The following is a 24291-nucleotide window of genomic DNA, read 5'->3' as shown; positions in this document are numbered from 1 at the left end:
CTGGGGGAAATATTAAGGGGGGAAAAGAATGAGCTGTTTAGATTGTAGGAGGTATAGTTTGAGAACATAATGTGTGTTATGTATCAGCTCATATCACCATGTACTCATTTCTGGTAGAGTAAACACTAATAAAAGAAATCTCAGCATAACAACTTTCAGTAAAAACCATTATAATTTGTATTCGTATATTAAAATGATAAGCATGTACTACTAGTTACTTTGAATATTTGAGCTTGCTTTAGTTAAGTAATAAATGACATAGTTGTGGTTCTCAGATAAATATTGATGAATAAAACAGAAATTAAAGTGAAGATAAAAATAGATTAGTTGAAGGTAGGCCAGAGAGAGGAAGGGAGAGAGAAGAAAGTGGGAGAGATTAAAACCAAAATTTAATGATTTTTTTTTAAAACATAACTAAAGAAATTCCTATGGTAAGAGGTGAAATTGAATAAAAAATTTTTGCCAAAACTTAGAAGCAACCAAGATTTTTTCAGCAGATGAGTAGATAAACAAACTGTGGTACACGCAGACAACTTAATGTTATTCAGTGCTAAAAAGAAATGAGCTTTGCATTATACCCTCAATGTCCATCCATGTTGTCACAAATGGCTGGATTTCATCGTTTCTTATGGCTGAGTAGTATTCCGTTGTGTATATATACCACAGCTTCTTTATCCATTCGTCCCTTGATGGGCACTTAGGTTGCTTCCAAGTCTTGGCTATTGTGAATAACGCTGCAATGAACACAGGGGTGCATGTACCTTTACAAATTGGTGTTTTCAAGTTCTTTGGATAAATACCCAACAGTGGAATAGCTGGATCATATGGTAGTTCTATCCTTGATTTTTTGAGGAATCTCCATACTGTTTTCCATAGTGGCTGCACCAATTTGCACTCCCACCAGTAGTGTATGAGAGTTCCCTTCTCTCCACATCCTCTCCAACACATGTTGTTTTCTGTCTTTTTAATTATAGCCACTCTGACGGGCATGAGGTGACATCTCATTGTAGTTTTGATTTGCATTTCCCTGATAGTGATTTTGAACATCTTTTCACGTGTCTGTTGGCCATCTGTATATCTTCTTTGGAAAATAAACAAACACATAGGGACAGAGATTGGATTGGTGGTTACCAGAGGGGAAGGGGGGAGGGAGGAGGGTGAAAGGGATAATTCGGTACATGTGTGTGGTGATGGGTTGTAATTAGTATTTTGGTGGTGAACATGATGTAATCTATGCAGAAATAGAAGTACAATGATGTACACCTGAAATTTTTACAATGTCATAAACCAATGTTACTGTAATAAACAAAAAATTAAAAAAAAAAAAAAAAGAAATGAGCTATGGGGCTTGCCCGGTGACGTAAGTGGTTAAATGCGCGCGCTCTGCTGCGGCGGCCTGGGGTTCGCCGGTTCGGATCCTTGGTGCGCACTGACACACCGCTTGTCAGGCCATGTCGTGGCAGCATCCCATATAAAGTGGAGGAAGATGGGCATGGGATGTTAGCCCAGGGCCCGTCTTCCTCAGCAAAAAGAGGTGGATTGGCAGATGTTAGCACAGGGCCGATCTTCCTCACAAAAAAAAAAAAACAAAAAAAAAAACGAAATGAGCTATCAAGCCATGAAAACGACTTAAGTGCATGAAGAAACCTAAACGCATATTACTAAGTGAAGAAGTCAATCTGAAAAGACCGCATACTGCATGATTCCAACTGTAAGACACACTAGCAAAGGAAACACTAAGGAGATAGTAAAAAGATCAGTGATTGTCAGGGGTTGAGGACAGGGGGGAATGAATAGGCAGAGCACAAGATTTTTAGGGCAGTGAAACTATTCCGTAAGATACTACGATGTGGATACATGTCATTATACATTTGTCAAAACCCATAGAATGTACAACACAAAGAGTGAACCCTAATGTAAACTATGCACTTTCAGTAATGATGTGTCAATGTAGGTTCATCAATTACAAAAAAATGCAACAGTCAGGGCCAGCCCAGTGGCGTAGTGGTTAAGTTCACGTGCTCCACTCTGGCAGCCCAGGGTTTGCAGGTTCAAATCCCAGGCGTGGACCTACACACTGCTAATCAAGCCATGCTGTGGTGGCATCCCACATGCCACAAAGCAGAGGAAGATGGGCACAGGTGTTACCTCAAGGCCAATCTTCCTCATCAAAAAAAAAAAAATACAGCACTCTGGTGCAGGATGTTTATAGTGGGGGAGGTCGTGCACGTGTGGGGACAGGGAACATTCGAGAATTCTCTGTACTTGTTGCTCAATTTTGCTGTGAATCTAAAAAATGAAGTTTATTAATTAAAAACAAAAGAACTTGCTACTGGTCAACAACTTTTGACTATAATCTAATATTTATTTCCCCCCAATTCAAAAATATTATAGATGTAAATATTAATTATTTATCTCCTTAACAATTAAGTGCTAATTTTTCTCTCAAAAGCAACATAAGAAAACGATGGGGCCAGCCCCAGTGGCCTAGTGGTTAAGTTTGGCACCCTCTGCTTCGGCGGCCCAGGTTTGGTTTCCTGACACGGACCTCCACCACTCGTCTGTCAGTGGCCATGCTGTGGCGGCAGCTCACATACAAGAAGAAGAAGATTGGCAACAGATGTTAGCTCAGTGCAAATCTTCCTCAGCAAAGGAAAAAATAAATAAAATAATGAAAAATATTGTAAGAGGTAAGAGAACAGTTGTTTCATTAAAACAATTATTTAGCTTTACTTTTACCCTAAATTGTAGCTTAATTTCATCAAGAATTTAAATATTTTCAATGAAAATTTAAGGACTATTAGATAAAAGAGGCTCAGAGATTTAATTAAAACCATGGACATTTATTATAAATCAACAGTTTTGACATTTCACAATTGGAGACAGCAGGGTAGGAAAACAGAGCACTGAGCTTGAACATCTGATCTGCCACTTGTTAACTAGCAGTGTGTGGGCAAGTCACCTAACCTCTGAGTCTGTTTTCTTATCTGTAAAACTTCAAAAAAGTTTTGTTAAAATTAAATGAAAAACACATGAAAATGCTGGTACTCATAAAAGGTCAAAAATGTAACATCAACTCAAAATTCTGAATCTAATTTAATTTCTTTTATCATCAAAAGTTAACATACACTTTCCTCAATCTTAGGATATTTATTCTTAATAAAAAATAATCACGCCTTGTGAATTTTATATTTATAGCTGAACGTTTCTTCAGTCATCACTGTCACTTCCTGATTCACTCAGCTGCAAATCATTTCCTAAAATAGAAAAATAGATTTATTTTTGGAAAACATAACTATTACGCAAAATATAACCCAACGGTGATCTTGTTAGTCAGCATTTTGTCATTAATAATCAGACTGCTGATCCTATAACTTAGTCACATCATTAATAACTCATATAATTAATACGGCCTGTAAAGAAAAAAATAAACCATCAATCGTCAGCATAGTTTTTGTATCACCTGGCATCTATTTTAGTCTTCTTTCATATACCAATATCACCCTTCTTTTCACACCACTGATTTAATTATACCAGGAAATGAGAGAAAATGTGGTTTAGAAGATTAGACTATATCATTTTGAAGAGTGAAAAAAATTTTATATAGCTTTTTACTTAAAATTCACTCAAAATCGTTAAGTAGTGTATGTTAAGAGTAATTCATCATTGATCCCTTTTGTAATTCATTCATGTGCTTATAGTCATGGAACTTACATTCCAGTGGGGGAGACAGACAGTAAACAAATAAACAAATAAACAAATATATAATATAATGCCAAGTAGGATAAATACTATGAAAAAATGAAGACGGGTATGGAGAGAGTGGTGGGAGGTGCTATTTTAGGTAGGGTAGTGAGGAAGGCCTCCTTGAGGGGTGACATTTGAACAGAGATCCAAATGTAGAGAGAAAGTCATGAAAATACGGAGAGTCGGGGAACTGTTCAGGCTCAGGGAATGGCAAATACAAATGCCCCAAGGCAGAAGCATGCTTGCTGTGTTCTCTGACTGCAAGAAGGCCACTATGGCTGGAGGGGAATGAATGAGCAACAGAATGGTAGGCAATGAGGTCAGAAAGATATGCAGAAGACCACGGTTTCTAGGTCATGGTAAAAATTTTGGATTTTGTTTGAAATGTAACAGGAATTCCTTGGAAAATTTAAGCAAGCAAATGGCTTGAACACTATTGTCTATAAGGGAATAGAATATAATGGTATCAGGGAGAGCAGTTATGAGTCTATTAAGTTTCTCACATAAGAAATAATATTGGCTTTTACTCAGGTGGTTCAGGGGGAGGTGGTGCTAAGTGGTAAGATTTATAATATACTTTTAAGATAGAGCTTACAGGATTATCAAAAGCATTGGATTTACGGCATGAGAGAAAGAGAAAAGTGAAGAATGACACCCAAGGTTTCTGGTCTAAACAATTGGATAAATGGCAGTATCATTTACTGAGATGAGAAACACCAGAGGAGTAACATTGTGTGAGGAAAATCACAAGTTCAATTTTTGACATGGTGCATTTGAGATACCTAGTAAATATTCAAGTATACATGGTATAGGCAATTGGATACACAAGTCTGGAGCTCAAGGTAGAGACTGGAGCTGCAAATAAAGATTTGGGAGTCACTGATTATGGGGGTTTATTTGAAGCTATAGGATTGGATAAAATCATTGGATAGTAAATTACAATGGTTAAAAAAATTCTTGTATTTTTTAACTACTCCACAATCAACAAAAGCTGTCATATTTTGATATAAATATCAATTTAAGAGGAGTAGTTTGTATGCTATCTATAAGTTGTAAGATATCTCAGTCCATGAATTTCAGAACTGATTATATCATTTGATAAAGATGCTAAAGCTTCTTTTGCACATCTGGTTCCCATAACCATTTTACCATTTTCAAGGCTTAAGTTTCCACTCATTATACAACTATTGTATAGTGTAAGAAAGCTCAATTTGACATGATGCCTGTAACATGAGCTTCTCAAGTGACACAAACCCAAACATTCTGAGTTCCACTTTTCTTAATAGACTTCATGCTATGGAGGTTATATGCGCAGTATCACCATACTGTTAGTTAAAATGTTCAGTCAGTTTTGAAGATATGAGATATGAATATGAGATGCTTAGCAAAGGAAAAAGGTTTTCAATCAAAATGGTAATTATGACTTGGAAAAAAGAAAGTTTACCCATAACAAATGCAGACACCTAAACCAATGGTTCTCAATGAGAGTAATACTGCCCCCTAGGAGATGTTACAGAAATTTACATGACGGGTTGCTTGTCCCGATGATTAGCAGATTGCTAGCGGCATTTAGTGAGGGGGGAATTTAGGAATGCTAAATGTCTTGCAATGGAGGGGTTAGTCTTGCACAATAAAGAACTCTTCTCCATTCTGCAAAACTTTTCAAAGTCCTGTGGGATATTAATGTACTTGGAAGACTTGCTTATAATTTTAAGGCCTAATTGCATTTTTATAAACTAAAAGTATTCTTTTGCAGAGATTGAAAATTCACTGAAATTTATAAGGATGCAACTATCACATAAACTGAAAGAAGAATCTACTTTGTTGTTTTCAGAACTTTACAAAGATTTTGTTTTTTTAATCATTTTGGAAAACACATTAGTCATGCTAACTCCTTGCATTTGGGTCAGCAGTACAGCACCTCAATACTTGTCTGTATACACAATTCTATGAATATACATCTATATACTTTTCCAGTTCTTATTTCCATAAGTTAAATAAAAAGAAAAACTGTTGACAATATGAGTTGAATGTTATCCTGCTTTTCCTAATTCCAAATGTATTCATTAAAGGTAAGTGCAAACATATTGCTACTTCATTATGTCTTCTGGTATAGCCATGCCTGAACATTTACAAAGTAAGAAATATATTACTTTACTATAAATTATTTTTATTTTGTCTTAATATCTCATTAAATTAATTATTTTCAAAGATGTTTGTACCTAGGTGATATTAAGCTATAAAATTCATTTCAAAATAGTAAAAGGGACTTAAAAATATCTGTTATAAAAGAGGGTGTTGCATCTGACAATGTTGAGACAGTAACAGTAAGAGAGAGTTTATTTCCTCTTATTAGGAAACTTCTAGTTTGGATAAAATATATCAGGAAAAGAAATTCACTATTTTTTTTAAACAAATGCCAAATGGTTATTAATGGTATAAGCAGATCACTACTGACTTCTGCATATAATTTTTGCATCCACAATCTTTCCAAACTCTTATTATTATTTCTTTCTATAATTCATTGATTCTCTTGGATTTTCTATGTAGGCAATTACATTGTCTACTTAAATAAGGGGCATTGTATTATTTGTTTCCAATTCTTATATTTCATTTCTTTTACTTGTTTTACTGCATTTGCTAGAACCTTCAGTACAATGTTGAATAGAAATCATGATATAAATTCTCTGGAATGTGTTATTTTCTTTGTCCTAGTAGAAAGTAATTTCTATAAATATTTTGTATATATATTAAAAAAAAGCCCGCTTCACATTTTTGGATTGTAGGATTCTATGTATTTACTATTAGAACAGGCATGTTAATTATGTTGTTCAAAGATTTTATACTCTTACTAATTGTGGCTGCTTGACTACAGATGCGTTAAATCTCCCATTATAATACAGACTTGTCAATTTCTCCTAGTTCTGTCAATTTTTGTTTTATACACACACACATATATAACGATATATTTTAATGTAGGCATACCTCGTTTTATTGCACTTGGCTTTATTGAGCTTGGAAGTTACTGCGTTTTTTACAAATTGAAGGTTTGTGGCAACCCTGCGTGGAGCAAGTCTATCGGCGTGATTTTTCCAACAGCATCTGCTCACTTCACGGCTCTGTGTCACGTTTTGGTAATTCTCACAATATTTCAAACTTTTTCATTATTATTATATTTGTTACGGTGACCTATTATCAGTTATCTTTGATATTACTATTGTATTTGTTTTGGGGTGCCACGAACCATGCCAATATAAGACAGCACACTTAACTGATAAATGTTTTGTGTGACCTGACTGCTCCACTGACTGGCCATTCCCTGTCTCTCCCTCTCCTCAGGTCTCCCTATTTCCTGAGACACAACAATATTGAAAGTAGGCCAATTAATAACCCTACAATGGCCTCTAAGTGTTCAAGTGAAAGGAAGAGTTGCACATCTCTCACTTTAAATCAAAAGCTAGAAGTGATTAAGCTTAGTGAGGAAAGCATGTCAAACGCCAAGATAGGCAGAAAGCTAGGCCTCTTGTGCCAAACAGTTATCCAAGTTGTGAATGCAAAGGAAAAGTTCTCAAAGGAAATTAAAAGTGCTACTCTAGTGAACAAATGAATGATAAGAAAGTGAAACAGCCTTATTGCTGATATGGAGAAAGTTTCAGCGGTCTGGATAGAAGATCAAACTAGCCACCACATTCCCTTAAGCCAAAGTCTAATCCAGAGCAAGGCCCCAACTCTCTTCAATTCTATGAAGGCTGAGAGAGGTAAGGAAGCTGCAGAAGACAAGTTGCAAGCTAGCAGAGGTTGGTTCATGAGGTTTAAGGAAAGAAGCCATCTCCATAACATAAAAGTGCAAAAGGAAACAGCAAGGGCTAACGTAGAAGCAGCAGCAAGCTGTCCAGAATATCTAGCTACGATAATTAATGAGGTGGCTACACTAAAGAACAGATTTTCAATGTAGACGAAACAGTCTTATATTGGAAGAAGATGCTATTTAGGACTTTCATAGCTAGAGGGGAGAAGTCAATGCCTGGTTTCAAAGCTTCACAGGACAGATTGACTCTCTTGATAGGAGCTAATGCAGCTGGTGACTTTAAGTTGAAGTCAATGCTTACCATTCTGAAAATCCTAGGGCCCTTAAGAATTATGCTAAATCTACTCTGTCTATGCTCTACAAATGGAACAACAAAGCCTGGATGACAGCACATCTGTCTACAACAAGGTTTACTGAATATTTTAAGCCCACTGTTGAGACCTACTACTCAGAAAAAAAAGATTTCTTTCAAAATATTACTGCTTATTGACAATGCATCTGGTCACCCAAGAGCTCTGATGGAGATGTACAATGAGGTTAATGTTGTTTTCGTGCCTGCTAACACAACATCCATTCTGCAGCCCATGTATCAACAAGTAATTTTGACTTTCAAGTCTTATTATTTAAGAAATACATTTGGTAAGGCTATAGTTGCCATAGATCCTCTGATGGATCTGGGCAAAGTAAACTGAAAACCTTCTGGAAAGGATTCACCATTCTAGATGTCATTAAGAACATTCGTAATTCATGAGAAGATATCAAAATATCAATATTGACAGGAGTTTGGAAGAAGCTGATTCCAACCATCATGGATGACCTTAAGAAGTTTAAGACTTTAGTGGAGGAAGTAACTGCAGATGTGGTGGAAATAGCAAAAGAACTAGAATTAGAAGTGGAACCTGAAGATGTGACTGAATTGCTGCAATCTCATGATAAAACTTATAAATGGATGAGGAGTTGCTTCTTGATGAGCAAAGGGAGTGGTTTCTTGAAATGGAATCTTCTCCTGCTGAAGATGCCGTGAAGATTGTTGAAATGAGAACAAAGGATTTAAAATATTACATAAACTTAGTTGATAAAGCAGCGGCAGGGTTTGAGAGGATTGAGTCCAATTTTAGAAGAAGTTCTACTGTGGGTAAAATGCTATCAAACATCATTGCATGCTACAGAGAAATTGCTTGTGAAAGGAACAATCAATCAATGTTACAAACTTCATTGTTGTCTTATTTTAAGAAATTGCCACAGCCACCCCGACCTTCAGCAACCACCACCCTGATCAGTCAGCAGCCATCACCATCAAGGCAAGACCTTCTACCAAGACCTTATGAGTCACTGAAGACTCAGATAATGGTTAGTATTTTTTAGCAATAAAGTATTTTTTAATTAAGGTATGTACATTTGTTTTAGACATATTGCTATTTCACACTTAACAGACTACATGACAGTGTACATATAACTTTTATACACACTGGGAAACCAAAAAATTCATGTGACTCGCTTTATCGCAATATTCGCTTTATTGCAGAGGTCTGAAACCAAACCCACAATATCTCCAAGGTATGCCTGTATATATGTCCACACATGGTGAAGATATATTATTATGGGCATACAAATTCCTAATTGTTTATCTTCCTGGTGAGCTGAAACTTTTGTCATTATTTGGCCATTCAAGAAGTCAGCCACTCCAATTTTACCTCTCAAGTTAGGAATAATAGCACTAAAGACATAAATGACTGGAAGGTCAAAAGACCTTTCCTGGTCCCTAATTAACTCATAGTTTTACTGTAACTCTCTCCCACCCAGTCTTGGCTCCTCCCTTGTTTTGTTCTGTTACCAGGCTAGAGCTAGTTAGTCTTTCTTAGCTGCTTACTTTATCACTATAAATTAACACAGTGAGATTAGTTTTAAACATACAGAAAGTTCCCTTCTCCCCCAGAGAGTATCAATCTGCATTCCTTTATTAAAAAGTATTTACTGAGCATCTACTATGTATCAGGTGCCGTGCTATGTGCTAGTATTCAATGATAAGCAAAAATAAACAAGACTGCTCTGGAGCTTATACTTTAGAAGAAGAGAACAAATCACACAAATAAATTTATAATTGTGACAACTGATATAAAGAAGATATTTTTCTGAAGGTCTATAAAAAAAGGGAGTTGACTTTATCAGAAAGGTTAAGGAAGACTTCCTTAATATAGTAAACCTTGAACTGTAATCTAAAGGAGAAAAGGTAAATGACATGAAAAGAAGGAAGTGTTTCTGGCTGAACGGACAGCATGTATAAGGGCCCCGAGGTATGTGAAACTATTTGAGGATAGTGGCAAAAAGAAGGCAAATGTTGCTAGAACAGAAAGAGCAAGACCATAATGTTAAGGCGTTTTGTCTCTATTCTAAAAGAAATTACAAGCTATTGAAAAGTTTAAAGCAGGAGAGATGACAAATTATATTTGAATTATGAAAAGATCAACATGGCTGCAACGTACATAATGGATCAAAAATGGGTTTGAGTAGATAAGGGGTGAACCAGTTATGAAGTCACTGCATAGGTAAAGCAAGGAATAATGGTGAGTTTAACTAGAGTGATGGTGGTGAAGATGCAAAAAGGGGAGATGAATTTGAGAAATACTAAGGACGTAAAATAAACAGGACTTCGTGAAAGATGGACTATATTGTAAAGAGGCAGAGGAAGTCAACCCTTGAATACAATCAGGTTTCTGGTTTGCATAATTAGATGAATCTTGCCTTTCACTAAGCAGAAACATGGTCAGCCAAAGATTATAAGTTGGTTTTGGACAAAGTAAATTTGAAATATGTTTTACTAAGAGATGATGTTGGACTTAAGTGTCTAGAGGTCAGAGGTCTGGGTCAGAGATGCAAACTTACAAGTTATCTATACATAACTATTAATTGCTACAGAAATATAGAGGAGATTATCTAGGAAAAGAGTATAGAATAAACAGTAAAAAGGACCTAGGATTAAGCCTTGAGGAGCTCCAGCTCTAATGACTGGGTAGAAGATTATAACTAGGAAAGCAGAGAGAAAAGTATCTAGAAAGATAGGAGAAAAACCAATTAGGCATTATGTCACAGAGTCAAAAGAAAATAAATAATTCAAAAAGGTAATGGTTAATAGTATCTAATGAATAAAATAGGAGTCTTTCTCTTTATCCAAAGTTTAGATCATAATCAGTATGGCTCCACTGTGAATTCTTACTTTTCCAATTACTCACGCTTACGTGTACTTACTTAGAGTATTCATCAGAAGGCCACTGTTGTCGTATCTATTATGACCAGCATGTATATCAGGAATCTTGCACTGTGGCATGGCAGACATGGTAGGATGACCTGAGACATAATTCCCTGGATCAGAAGGAGAAGATTTGCACTCTTCATCTTCTGAGTCACTGGAACTATCCTCACTGCTTGAAGATGATGAACTTTTGGAATCTGATGAACTATCACAACTACTCATCTGGTCCATTAGACTAGCTTCTGCCTTCAGTTCTGAAAATAAAGCAGAAGTTAATAGATAGATAGAATAAATAATATTAAATATAAATATTAAATCAAATAAAATTTGAATATTAGTTTCCCAGAAAATAAGACTGAACACACATTTACAGCATTTAAAGCATTTTATTTAAAAAGCTCCTCTACTAGTACAAAGTAAAAGGAACATCCCTCTTCCTACCTCCTCCTCAAGTTCCTTTAATCCTACTCCCCAGGAACAATCACTGCCAACACTTCCTTGTGACCATATAGGTTTTTAAATTCTGCTTGCAAACTGGCATTTTAGATTTGACACGCAACTCATCTATTGTTAGAGCTTGAGTACTCTCTTTGTTACCACTCAACAAAGAGTTTTTTTTAAAAAAGAGCAATTTTTACAGCAAAAACTGCATCCCTGTTCCATTTCTGGACAACATACACACACAGTTCAAGGACCCCTCCACCAAAATAAAAGGTTCCTCTACTATCAATCCAAACCACACTTCAACGTTGGGATTATGAAAATGAAGACCTAGGCAATGTCTAAATCTACATATCACATTGATTTACACTATTATACTTAAATATAAATGTAATTCAAATAAAATATAATAAAGAATTTGAAAAATTAAAATGGCAAAAATTAAAATCTATTTCAGCAGAAACCATCCTCCGATTCTTTTCTTATTCCCCCAATATATATCATGCAATGCAATCCATACAGATGAATTTCTTTTTTTCAGCTTTATTGAGGTATAACTGACAAATAAAATTGCATATATTTAAAGTGTACAATGTGATGCTTTGATATACATATACATTGTGAAATGATTACCACAATCAAGTTAATTACCACATTCATCACCTGACATAGTTACCATTTTTGTGTCTGTGTGTGGTGGGAACACATAAGATCTGCTCTCCTAGCAAATTTCAAGTATACAATACAGTATTATTAATTACAGATACCATACTGTACATTAATTCCCCAGAGTTTATTCACCTTATAACTGAGAGTTTGACCTACATCTCCTTTTTTCCCCTATCTCCTATTCCATGGCAACCACCCTTCTACACCCAGTTTCTATGAGTTAGACTTTTTCTTTTTTTAGATTTCACATATAAGTAAAACCAGATAGTATTTCGCTTTCTCTGTGTAGCTTATTTCACATATTTCTCTTTCTAATAGTTTGTTTTTAGTGTATAGAAATGCAATTGATTTTTGTATACTGATTTTGTATCCTGCACTTTACTGAATTCATTTATTAGTTCTAACAGTTTTTTAGTAAAGTCTTCAGGATTTTCTATACACAAGATCATGTCATCTGCAAACAGAGACAAATTTATTTCTTCTTTCTGATTTGGAGGCCATTTAATTCTTTTTCTTGCCCAATTGCTCTGGCTAGGATTTCCAGTACTATGTTGAACAGAAGTGATGAGAGTGAGCACCCTTGTCTTGTTCCTGATCCTAGAGGAAAAGACTTCAGCTTTTCATTGTTGAGTATGATGTTAGATGTGGGCTTGTCATATATGGTCTTTATTATGTTGAAATAAATTTCTTCTACATCTAATTTGTTCAGAATTTTTATTGTGAAAGTATGTTGAATTTTGTCAAATGCTTTTCCTGCTTCCGTTGAGAAGATCACATGATTTTTATCCTTCATTCTGTTAACATGGTGTATCATGTTTATTGATTTGCATACGTTGAAACACCCTTGCATCCCAGGCATAAATCCCACTTGATCATGGTGCATAATCCTTTTAATGTGCTGTTGCATTCAATTTACTAGTATTTTGTTGAGGAACATATGAGCCTCTATTTTCGTCAAAGATATTGGCCTGTAATTTTCTTTTCTTGAAGTGTCCTTGTCTGGCTTTGGTATCAGGGTAAGGCTGGCCTCATAAAATGAATTTGAAACTGTCTCCTCTTCTTCAATTTGTTGGAATAGTTTCATAAGGATTGGTGTTAATTCTTCTTTATAATTTTATTTATTTATTTTTTCCCCCAAAGCCCCAGTAGATAGTTGTATGTCATAGTTGCACATCCTTCTAGTTGCTGTATGTGGGACGTGGCCTCAGCATGGCCGGAGAAGCGGTGTGTCACTGCGTGCCCGGGATTGAACCCAGGCCACCAGCAGCGGAGTGCGCGCACTTAACCGCTAAGCCATGGGGCCAGCCCTGTTAATTCTTCTTTAAATGTTGGAATTCACCAGTGAAGCTACCTGGTTCTAGGCTTTTCTTTGCTAGGAGTTTTCTGGATTCAATATCCTTACTCATCGGGTCTGTTTAGCTTTTCTGTTTCTTCATGATTGAGTCTTGGTAGGTTGTTTGTTTCTAGGAATTTATCCATTTCTTCTAGGTTATCCAATTTGTTGGTATATAAGTGTTCGCACTAGTTACTTAAGAATCTTTGTACTTCTGTGGTATCACTTGTAATGTCTCTTTCATTTCTGATTTTATGTAAATCTTCTCTCTTTTGTTCTTTGTTAGTCTAGTATAAGGTTTGTCAATTTTATCTTTTCAAAAATCCAACTCAGTTTCATTCAGCTTTCTACTGTTTTTATAGCCTCTTTTATTTCTGTTCTGATCTTTATTATTTCCTTCCTTCTGCTAACTTTGGGCTTAGTTTGTTCTTACTAGTTCCTTGAGATGTAAAGTTAGGATATTTGAGATCTTTCTTTTTTATTGTAGGCATTTATTGCTATAATCTGTCTTAGAACTGCTTTTGCTGCATACCATAAGTTTTGATATACTGTGCTTCCATTTTCATTTATTTCAAGACAGTTTTAAATTTCCTTTTTGATTTCTTTTTGACTCATTGGTGTTCAGGAGTGTGTTAATTTCCACATATTTGTGAGTTTTCCAGTTTTCCTCCTGTTATTGATTCTAGTTTCATACCATTGTGGTGGGAAAAGATACTTAACATGATTTCAATCTCCTTAAATTTGTTAATATTTGTTTTGTGACCAAACATATGAACTATCATGGAGAATGTTCCATGTCTGCTTGAGAAGAATGTGTATTCTGCTGCTGTTGGATGGAATGTTTTACATAAGTCTGTTAGGTCTATTTGGTCTAAAGTATAGTTCAAATGCAATGTTTCCCTATTGATTTTCTGTCTGGATAATTTATCCATTGTTGAAAGTGGGGTACTGAAGTCCCATGTTATTATTGCATTGCTGTCTCTATTTCTCCCTTCAGATCCATTAATATTTCTTTAATACAGTTACGTGTTCCATTGTTGGGTGCACATACATTTACAAGTGTTATACCCTCTTGATGAATTAGTCCCTTTATCATTATATAATGACTTTCTTTGTCTCCTGTGACAGTTTTTGACTTAGTCTATTTTTGTCTGATATAAGTATAGCTACCCCTCCTCTCTTTTGGTTTCCATTGGAATGGAATATCTTTTTCTATCTCTTCATTTTTAGCCTACATGTGTCCTTAAAGATGAAGTGAGTCTCTTGTACGTAGCATATGGTTGGATCTTGTTTTTTATCCATTCAGCCACTCTATGTCTTTTGATTGGAGAATTTAATCCATTTCCACTTAAAGCAATTCTTGATAAGTAAGGACTTACTACTGCCACTTTGTTAATTGTTTTCTGCTATTTTGTAGTTCCTTTGTCCCTTTGTGATTTGATGAATTTCCATAGTGGTATGCTTTGATTCCTTTCTCTTTATCTTTTGTGCATCTACTAGAGATTTTTGTTTTGTGGTTACCATGAGGCTACATAAACTTTCTTACAGTTATAAGTCTATTTTAAGTTAATAATAACTTAACTTCTATTGCATACAAAAACTTAACCCTTATATTCCCTTCCCCATGTTTTATGTTTCTGATGTCACAATTTATATCTTTTTAAATTGTGTAGCAATTAACAAATTATTATAGCTATAGCTATTTTTAATACTTTTGTCTTTTAACTTTTAAACTAGAGTTAAGTGATTTACACTACCATTACAGTATTAGAGTATTCTAAATTTGACTATACACTTAACTTTACCAGTAATTTTTATACTTTCATTTGTTTTCATGTTACTAATTAGCATCCTCTCACCTCAGCTTGAAGAACTCTCTTTAGTATTTCTTGTAAGGCACGTGTGGTGGTGATGAACTCCCTCAGTTTTTGTTTATCTGGGAAAGTCTTCACATCTCCTTCATCTCTAAAGGGCAGTTTTGCTGGTTAAAATATTCTTGGTTGGCAGGGTTTTTTTTTTCTTTTGGCACTTTGAAAATATCATCCCACTCTCTCTTGGCCTGCAAGGTTTCTGCTGAAAAATCCACTGATATCTTTATTGGGGTCCCTTGTGTGTGAGGAGTTTCTTTTCTCTTCCTGTTTTCAAAATTCTCTCTTTGCCTTTCATTTTCAACACTTTTATTATAATAAGTCTTGGTGAAGACCTCTTTGGGTTGGTATTGCTTAGAGTCCTTTGGCCTTCATATATCTGGGTATATGGATATCCATATCCAGATGTCCCCATTTGGGAAGTTTTCAGCCATTATTTCTAAGCTTTCTGCCCCTTTCTCTCTCTCTCCTCCTTCTGGGATTTCTATAGTTCATACATTGTTTTGCTTGATGCTATCCCCTAATTCACATAGGCTTTCCCCACTCTTTTTCATTCTTTTATCTTTTTTATCCTCCAACTGTTAATTTCAAATGCCTTATCTTCAAGTTCACAGATTCTTTCTTCTGCTTGATCAAGTCTGCTGTTGATGCTCTCTATTGCATTTTTTTTTTTTTTAATTTCATTCTTTAGCTCCAGAATTTCTGTTTGGTTCTTTTCTATTATTTCTAGCTCTCTATTGAACTTCTAATTTTCTTCACGTATTGTTTTCCTGATTTTGTTGAGTTGTCTGTGTTCTCTTGCAGCTCACAGAGCTTTATTTTGAATTCTTTGTCTAGCAATTCACAGATCTCCATTTCTTGGGGGTCTATTACTGGAAAATTACTGTGTTCCTTTAGTGGTGTCATTTTCCCTTCATTTTTCATGTTTCTTGTAGCCTTGCACTGATGTCTGTGCATTTGATGGAGGAGCCACCTCTTCCAAACATTATGGTTTTTTTTTTTTTGTCAAGATTAGCCCTGAGCTAACATCTGTTGCCAATCCTCCTCTTTTTGCTGAGGAAGACTGGCCCTGAGCTAACATCTATGCCCATCTTCCTCTATTTTATATGTGGGACACCTGCCATAGCATGGCTTGATGAGCCGTGTGTAGGTCTGCACTCAGGATCCAAACCCATGTACCCCAGGCTGCTGAAGCAGAGCACAGGAACTTAACCACTATGTCACCAGGCTGGCCCCCATTACAGACTGGTTTTGATAAAAAAACACCTTCACTTGTGGGTGGATGCAAGGGCACTGGCTGGGTGAGGTGGAGCATTTCTGGCTCCAGGAAAGGCCAAGCAGTTCAGTCTCTGTGCACCTCCATTACCTGAGATCAGTGTCAGTGAAGATTGCACACGGCCTTAGTAGCCAAGGCTGCGAATGCCCACAGCAGCCGTGAGGGCTTTTGGAGTCTTCAATGCTGAAGGCTACTGGGGGTCCTCTTGATCTCTTTTTCTCCCATGGGGATGCTGTGGCTGAGGGGATCCTTCTTGGCACTGGGTCAGGCTTCTGGGTGCCCTCATAGTGGTGGTGGCACTGATGTCTAATATGCAGATGCATATGGAGCAGCCACAGAGCTGGGGTCTGAAATGAGGGTCTACTGCTATAGGTTCTTAATTGGACTCTCAAGCCCTTCCAGGGCTATTTTCATTCATGGATAGCTGTCTAATTTTTGGTTTTCCTCAGGGGACGAAGGTTGGTATTTCCTACTCAACCATCTTGCCGTCACCTCACCCAGATGAATTTCATTCTTTTCCTGGTTGTCCTAGAGAACATTTTGATGAAGCATCTTTACTTAGGTTCCCTCTCCTCCAAATGGGGATTTGGAATATTCTAAGTATTTCCTAAAAGCCAGCTCCCATTATAACTTTCACTATAAATATTTCAGTAGATAAAAAGCAGTAATGTTGATATCTTCTTTGGTTTTGCATTTTTCAAATTCTATTTTATCATGCAGATCCTTGCCTACTTTTGTGGGCTTTGGTTCAAATGACAACCTAATTTTCAGAGCCTTTGTAGTATTATCTTGGTCTTTGTAGTAAATCTCCTGCAGCTGGAATTCTCACTAGTCCCTGCTGGTGCTACTTGAAGGAAGAAAGGAACTTCACCAGACAGGGAAGGCTGGTACCTACAGGTGGGGAAGGCTGACACCCACACGTGGCAAAAGGGAGTCTCTGGCCTGCTAGGATGGTTCCCAGACCAGGCAGGATCTGCACTGCATAGGGCGGGGGAAAATAGAGAGTGCTTCATAGCAATATGGGTGTTGTGGTGAGATCACCCTTGTCAGTGCCACCCAGTCTCAGGATGTCTTTGGATGAAACAGAGAAATCTTAGGGTGATAGGGCAGGGAGAGTGCTGGGGGGTTGGGGGTAACGAACAGGCTTCCCAGGCTGAAGTGCTTATCATAATGGGATTGCACTTGTGGGTGCCTTCTGGCCATGCAGTATCTCTGATGGGGGACGGGAGTCTCAGGTCAGGCAGGGAAGGAGAGCACTTCCAAGACTGGAGCCACTCATTGTGACACGATACCCTTCGTCAGTTCCCCTCACTGTATGGTGTCTCTGGGGGCGGGGGAGAGGAGTCTCAGGCCCAGGGGAGAAGGAGAACAGTTCCTATGCCAGGGCTGCTTTTGTGGCAGGATCTCCTTTGCTGATGAAGCAGGCCACACAATGTCTCTGGGTGGGGAGAAGAGTCTCAGGCCCACAGAGACAAAGAAACTTCCCAAGCCGGGTACTTGCTGTGGTATGACCCTGTTGCCAGTAAGCATCTCCCCAACAGACATATACATAAGATGTCTCTGGGTGGGGGGGTGGGTCTCATGTCTGGTAGAGAAAGGGAGCAGTTCTTGGGCTGGACACTTTTTATGATGGGATCCCCCTTGCCAGTTTTGTGGGGGGACCCTGCCCTACCTCTTGTCACGAGCCCCTGGCCGAGAAGCATCTCTGAGTGGAGGAATGGAATCTCAGGCCTGGAGAGAACGGAGAGTACTTTCCCTGGTCACAATTGTCAGCAGGGCATTTTATCCATCCCCTTGTTTGTCTTGTCTGGGCTAGCCTGATGTTATTGGATACTTCTTTCAATGTGGGAGAAGAATGACCCTATCTGGGATGCCTTCTATAGCTAGGTAGGGGATTAAGCCATGCTGGGCCTGAACTGTCATCTTCTGGGAGGGGAAGGTTATAAGACGCCCTAACTGTACTGTTCCTCTAGTCTTTCCTAGGGTTCCTAACCAGATTACCTTCCTCTTTCCACCTTTCAGAGTTCTCCTTTGGTTGTCTTTTGCATTATTTCCATGATTTATAGTTTTAGTTAGTGGAGAGAAGCACAGAGAGCTAAGTATATGCCATCTTGTCCCACAATACATTTCAAAAGATTGAATTTATACAGATTATGTTCTCTGCCAAAACAAAGTAAAATTAAAAATTTATAAATAGAATCTAGATAATCTCCAAATATTTGAGAAGGGAACACACTTCTAAAAAACCCATGGGTCAAAGAAAAAAAGTAAAAAATATATTAGAAAATACTTCAAACTGAATGAAAATGAAAACACAACTTACCAAAATTTGTAGAATGCAGCTAAAGTACAGCTTAGAGAGAAATTTAAAACATTAAATGATTATATTGGGGAAAAAAAGAGGTCTCAATTAAATGAACTAAATTTGTACATTAAGAAGCCAGAGAAAGAAGCAAATTAAAACCAAAGAAAGCAGAAGGAAAAAAATAGCAAAAACCAAAAAAAAAGAATAGAAAAAAAAATAATGAAAATAAATGAAACCAAAAGTTGATTGTCTGAGAACATAAATAATATTGATAAAACTCAACCAAGTTTATTAAAAAAAAAGACATGGGGGCCGGCTTGGTGACGAAGCAGTTCAGTTTGCACACTCTGTTTCAATGGACCAGGGTTCACAGGTTTGGATCCTGGGTGCAGACCTACACACTGCTTATCAAGCCATGCTGTGGCAGGCATCCCACATATAAAGTAGAGGAAGATGGGTATGGATGTTAGCCCAGGGCCAATCTTCCTCAGCAAAACAAGGAGGATTGGCAACAGATGTTAGCTCAGGGCTAATCTTCCTCACCAAAAAAAAAAAAAAAAAAGACATGACAAATTACTAAAATCAGGAATGAAAGAATGATAGCACTACAGATCCTACAGACATTAAATGAATAGGAAGGAATATTGTGAACCACTTTATGCCCATAAATTCGATAAATTAGATGAAATGGACCAATTCCTTGAAAGGCATAAACCACTAAATTTTACTCAAGAAGAAACAGATAACCTGAACATCTCTAAATCTTGTAAAGAAATTGAGTTGTAGTTAAAACTTTCCCTCATCCCGGTGAACCACACAAACCTCCAGGTGTAGATGGCTTCACTAGTGAATTCTACCAATCATTTAAAGAAGAAATAATATCAGTTTGACACAAACTCTTCTGTATAATTAAAAAGGAAGGAATACTTTCCAACTCCTTCCTTAAGGCCAGAATTACTGATACCAAACGCAACAAAGACATTACAAGAAAAAAAAAAAACTACAAACCAATATCCCTTACAAACATAAATGCAAAAATAAACAAAATTTTAGCAAATCAAATTTAACAATATATAACAATGGTTCTCAACCAGTGATGATTTTATCCTCTAGGGGAATATTTGGCAATGCCCGGAGACATTTTTGGTTGTCACAACCTGGGCCAAGTTGTGCTACTGGCATCTAGTGGGTAGAAGCTGGGGATGCTGCTAAACACTCTATAATGCACAGGACAGCCCCTGACAAAGAATTATCCAATCCCAAATGCCAATATTGCTGAGGTTGAGAAATGCTAATATATTAAAAGAACAATACATCATGACCAAGAAGGGTTTTCCCAGGAAAACAAAGTTTCAAAAATCAATCAGTATAATTCACCATACTAAAAACCAAAAAATAAAAGCCATCTCAAAACAGCAGAAAGAGTATTTGACAAATTTCAACATTCTTTTTTTTTTTTTTTGGTGATGAAGATTGGCCCTGAGCTAACACCTGTTGCCAATCTTCCTCTTTTTGCTTGAGGAAGAGTGGCCCTGAGCTAACATCTGTGCCCATCTTCCTCTATTTTTAATGTGGGAAGCCCCCACAGCATGGCTGACGAGTGGCGTAGGCATGCACCCGGGATCCGAACCTGCAAACCCCAGGCTGCTGAAGCAGAGCATGCGTACTTAACCACTATGCCACCAGGTCAGCCCCTCAACAGTCGTTCTTGATAAAAACTCTCAGCAAAATAGAAATAGAAGGGAAGTTAGGACATCTAGGAAAAGCCTACGGTTGAAATCACACATAATTGTAAGAGACTGACAGTTTCCTTCTAGGTTCAGGAATAACAGAAAGTTTTCCACTCTGACCACCTCTATTCAACATTGTATTGGAGGTTCTAATTGGTGCAATAAGTCAAGCAAAAGAAATAAAAGGCATCCAGATTGGAAAGGAAGAGGTAAAACTGTCATTATTCACAGATGACATGATTATCTGTGTAGAAAATCTGATGGTATCTACCAAAAAGCTACTAGAATAGTGAGGTTAGCAAGGTTAAAGCATATAGCAACAATATACAAAAATCAATTGTATTTCTACATACTAGCAACGAGTAACTGTAAATTAAAATTATAAAAACAAGAGCATTTATAATACCTTCCAAAAATTAAATAATTATAGATAAATCTGACAAAATATGTGATGGATCTGCATACTGAAAACTATAAAGCATTGCTGAGAGAAATTAAAGAAGATCTAAATAAATGGAGAGAGATACTGTGTTCATGGATCAGAAGACTCATTAGCTAAGAAGTCAGTTCTCCCCAAACTGATCTACAGATTCAATGCAATCCCAATCAAAATTTCAACAGGCTTTTTAAGAAATTGAGAAGCTATTTCTAAAATTCATGTGAATGTGGAAAAGTCCTACAATACCCAAAACAACTTTGTAAGAAAAGAACAAAGTTGGACTAAAACTACTTGATTTCAAGACTTATTATAAAGCTATAATTATCAAGACAGTATAGTGTTGGTATAAAAATAAACAAATAAATCAATGTAACAGAATAAAGAGTTCAGAAATGGACCCACACATATATGGACAATTGATTTTTTACAAAGGTGCAAATGTAATCCATTTGACAAAAGACAGTCTTTTCAACAAATGCTGCTGGAATAATTCAATATCCACATGCAAAAAAAAAAACTTTGATGCACACCATGTGCCATATACAAAAATTAACTCAAAATGGAGCCTAGACTTAAAACTATAAAATTTCTAAAAGAAAATATAGGAGAAAACCTTTGTTACTATGACTTTGTTTTAGGCAAAAATTTTTTTGATATGACACCAAAAGGACAATCCAGAAAAAAAATTGATAAAATGGACGTTGACAAAATTAAAAACTTTGGCTCTTCAAATGACACTGTTAAGAGAATGAAAAGACTGGTAGAAAATACATACAAGGCACATATCTGATAAAGAACTTGTATTCAGAATATATAAATAATTCCTAAAACTCTAACAAGAAAATAAATAATCCAATTTTTAAAAATGGGCAAAAGATCTGAACAGACATTTTACCCAAAGAAAATATAATGACAGCAAATAAGTACATGAAAAGATACTCAACATCATTAGTCATTAGGGAAATGCACATTAAAGCCACAATAAAATAGCACTATGCACCTATTAAAACTGACCAGAGCGTTGACAAAGATGTAGAGGAAGTAGATCTTTCGTACACTGCTGGTAGGAATGTAAAATAGTACAACCACTTTGGAAAACAATTTGGCAATTTCTTAAAAAGTTAAATCACACCTACCATATGATCCAGCCATTTCACTCCTACATATTTACTATAGAGAAAAGAAAATATTTGTCTTTTCAAAGACTTGTATGTGATGTTCATAGCAGCTTTATTTGTAACAGCCAAAAAATGGAAACAACCCAAATGTCCATCTTCAGGTGAACAGATAAACAAATTGTTATATATCCATAAAATACATTACTACTCAGCAATAAAAAGGAATGAACTATTGATACATGCTACAATAATGGATGATTTTCAAAATAATTATGCTTAGTGTAAGAATCCAGACAAAAAAGAGGACACACTGTATGATTCCATTTATATAAATTTCTAGAAAATGCAAACTAATCATAGTGACATAAAGCAGATCAGTGGTTTCCTAGGAATGGGTATGGTGGAGAGGAGTGGGAGAGAGGGATTACAAAGGGGCAGGAGGAAACTTTTTGAGGTGATAAATACGTTCATTATCCTGATCTTGGTTGTGGTTGTAGTTTCAAGGATATATACATATGCTAAAACCTAGCAAATTGTACTTTAAATATGTGAAGATTTTTGTGTCAGATACATCTCAATAAAGCTGTTAAAACACACACACACACACACACACACACACACACGCACACGCACAATGATGCTACGTGCCTTCTGAGCCCATGTAATTAAAAAGATAAAGTTTTCACCTCTCTCTCCTCTATCCTCTTTCTTCCTTTCTCTCTCTCTGGACACTTACTCTTGGAACCCAGCCACTATGTTGTGAGGAAGCCCAGGCCACCTGGAGAGGCTATGTGTAGGTTTTCCAGCTGACAACTCCTGGAGTTGTCAGCCAGTTTCCTGGCTGACAACTCAGCCAAAAGCCAGCATCAACTGGCAGACATGTGACTAAGTGAGCCTTCAAATGATTCCAGCTGCTAGACTTCAAGTCATTCCAGTTGACACCAAGTAGAACAGCAATGAACTATCCCCACTGAGCCCTACACAAATTGAAGATTTATTAGCAGAAAACATGTCGTCATTGTTTTAAGCCCGCCCAAATTTTCCTTAAATTCCATACAATGTTTGGAAACCAAAACACATTTTATAAATGATTTATTGTCAAGAAATGGAAATTACAAAAATATTTAGAGTTTAATTACAATGGAAGTGTTACTTATTTAGTGGATGCAGTTAGAGTGATATCTAGAAAGATATTTATACTCTTAAATGCATACAAGAAATAAATTCAACATAGATGAGCTAAGCACCCAATTATAAGAACAGAGCAAATGCAAAGCAAGTCAAAGAAAAAAATAACTTTTTTAAAGAGCAGATATTAACGAAAGAGTAAACAAAGGAACAAGAAAAAAAAAACAATAATAAAATTTAAACAACAGCTAATATTTGAACACTTCCTAGTGCCAGGAATTGCTTTAGGCACTTTATAGGTATTACTGCATTTTATTCTCTCAGCAACCCTAATTATTACCTCTATTTTACAAATAAGGAAACATATATAGAGAGAATAAGAGGTTAAGTAACTTTCCCTAGGCCATACAGCTGATAAGTGATGGAGCTGGGATCTGAATGCAAGCAGTCTGATTCCAAAGATGTCATTCTCAGTCACCACATATACCACGTCTCACTAAGACCAAAAGCTGGTTCTTTGAAGACTAATAACATAAATCAAATTCTAGCAAGATTGGTCAAGAAAAAGAGAGAAAGGGCACAAATAATCAGTGTTAGGAATAAAAAAGAGGCATAACTACAGAAATTGTAGATTTATATGGATAAATTATGCCAGCAATTTGAAAATGTAGATTAACCTGATAATTTTCAAGACAAATATGAATTATCAAAATTCATAAAGAAGAAATGCAAAACCTGAATAAACCTATAGTCATTAAAGAAATTTACCCAAACTATCAAGAATCAGAAAAATCTATCATAGACAAACTGCTTCAAAGAATAGAAAAGCATATAAATCTTTTAGAGTACATTCAGACATGTGACAGATAGACAGGAAAAGAAGAATGTGTTGGAAAGGAAAGAGATTTCTGTAATTTTTTTTAAAGCCTAAAGCCAAAGTGGTAAAATGTTAAATCTAAGCTGTAGGAATATGATCTGTTACATCATTCTCTGTATTTTCTATGTGTTTGAAATATTTCGTAAGAAAAATTTTTAAGATTAATTAAAATAATGTATGAGAAGACTTGGCACACAGTAGTTACCTATAAAAACATAATGTAAAAAATATACAGTTTTAAGCAAAAATTGACACAGTTGCAGTAGGGTGGTGTGATTATGAGTGGTTTTATATTAACACTA

The 24291-nt window shown here is 36.3% G+C and overlaps 1 protein-coding gene across 2 annotated transcripts in view; it reads right to left on the bottom strand.

The window, feature by feature from the left end:
- Nucleotides 1-2833: 2833 nt before the first annotated feature.
- The window catches only part of EAF2 (ELL associated factor 2), a 44413-nt gene continuing 22955 nt past the window's right edge, over nt 2834-24291 (bottom strand). For both annotated transcript variants that reach the window (XM_058555890.1, XM_058555891.1), the window contains 2 exons: nt 10802-11059; nt 2834-3257 (listed from right to left, as the gene is read on the bottom strand). In XM_058555890.1, the coding sequence (XP_058411873.1) occupies nt 3211-3257; nt 10802-11059 (305 nt within the window). In that variant the 3' untranslated portion in view covers nt 2834-3210. The remainder of the gene's footprint in view (nt 3258-10801; nt 11060-24291) is intronic.

Source organism: Diceros bicornis, chromosome 15 (assembly GCF_020826845.1).
Source record: "Diceros bicornis minor isolate mBicDic1 chromosome 15, mDicBic1.mat.cur, whole genome shotgun sequence".
NCBI classification, from domain to species: domain Eukaryota; kingdom Metazoa; phylum Chordata; class Mammalia; order Perissodactyla; family Rhinocerotidae; genus Diceros; species Diceros bicornis.
The sequence above is the reverse complement of the archived record's forward strand: the minus strand, read 5'-3'. Positions and strand labels throughout refer to the sequence as shown.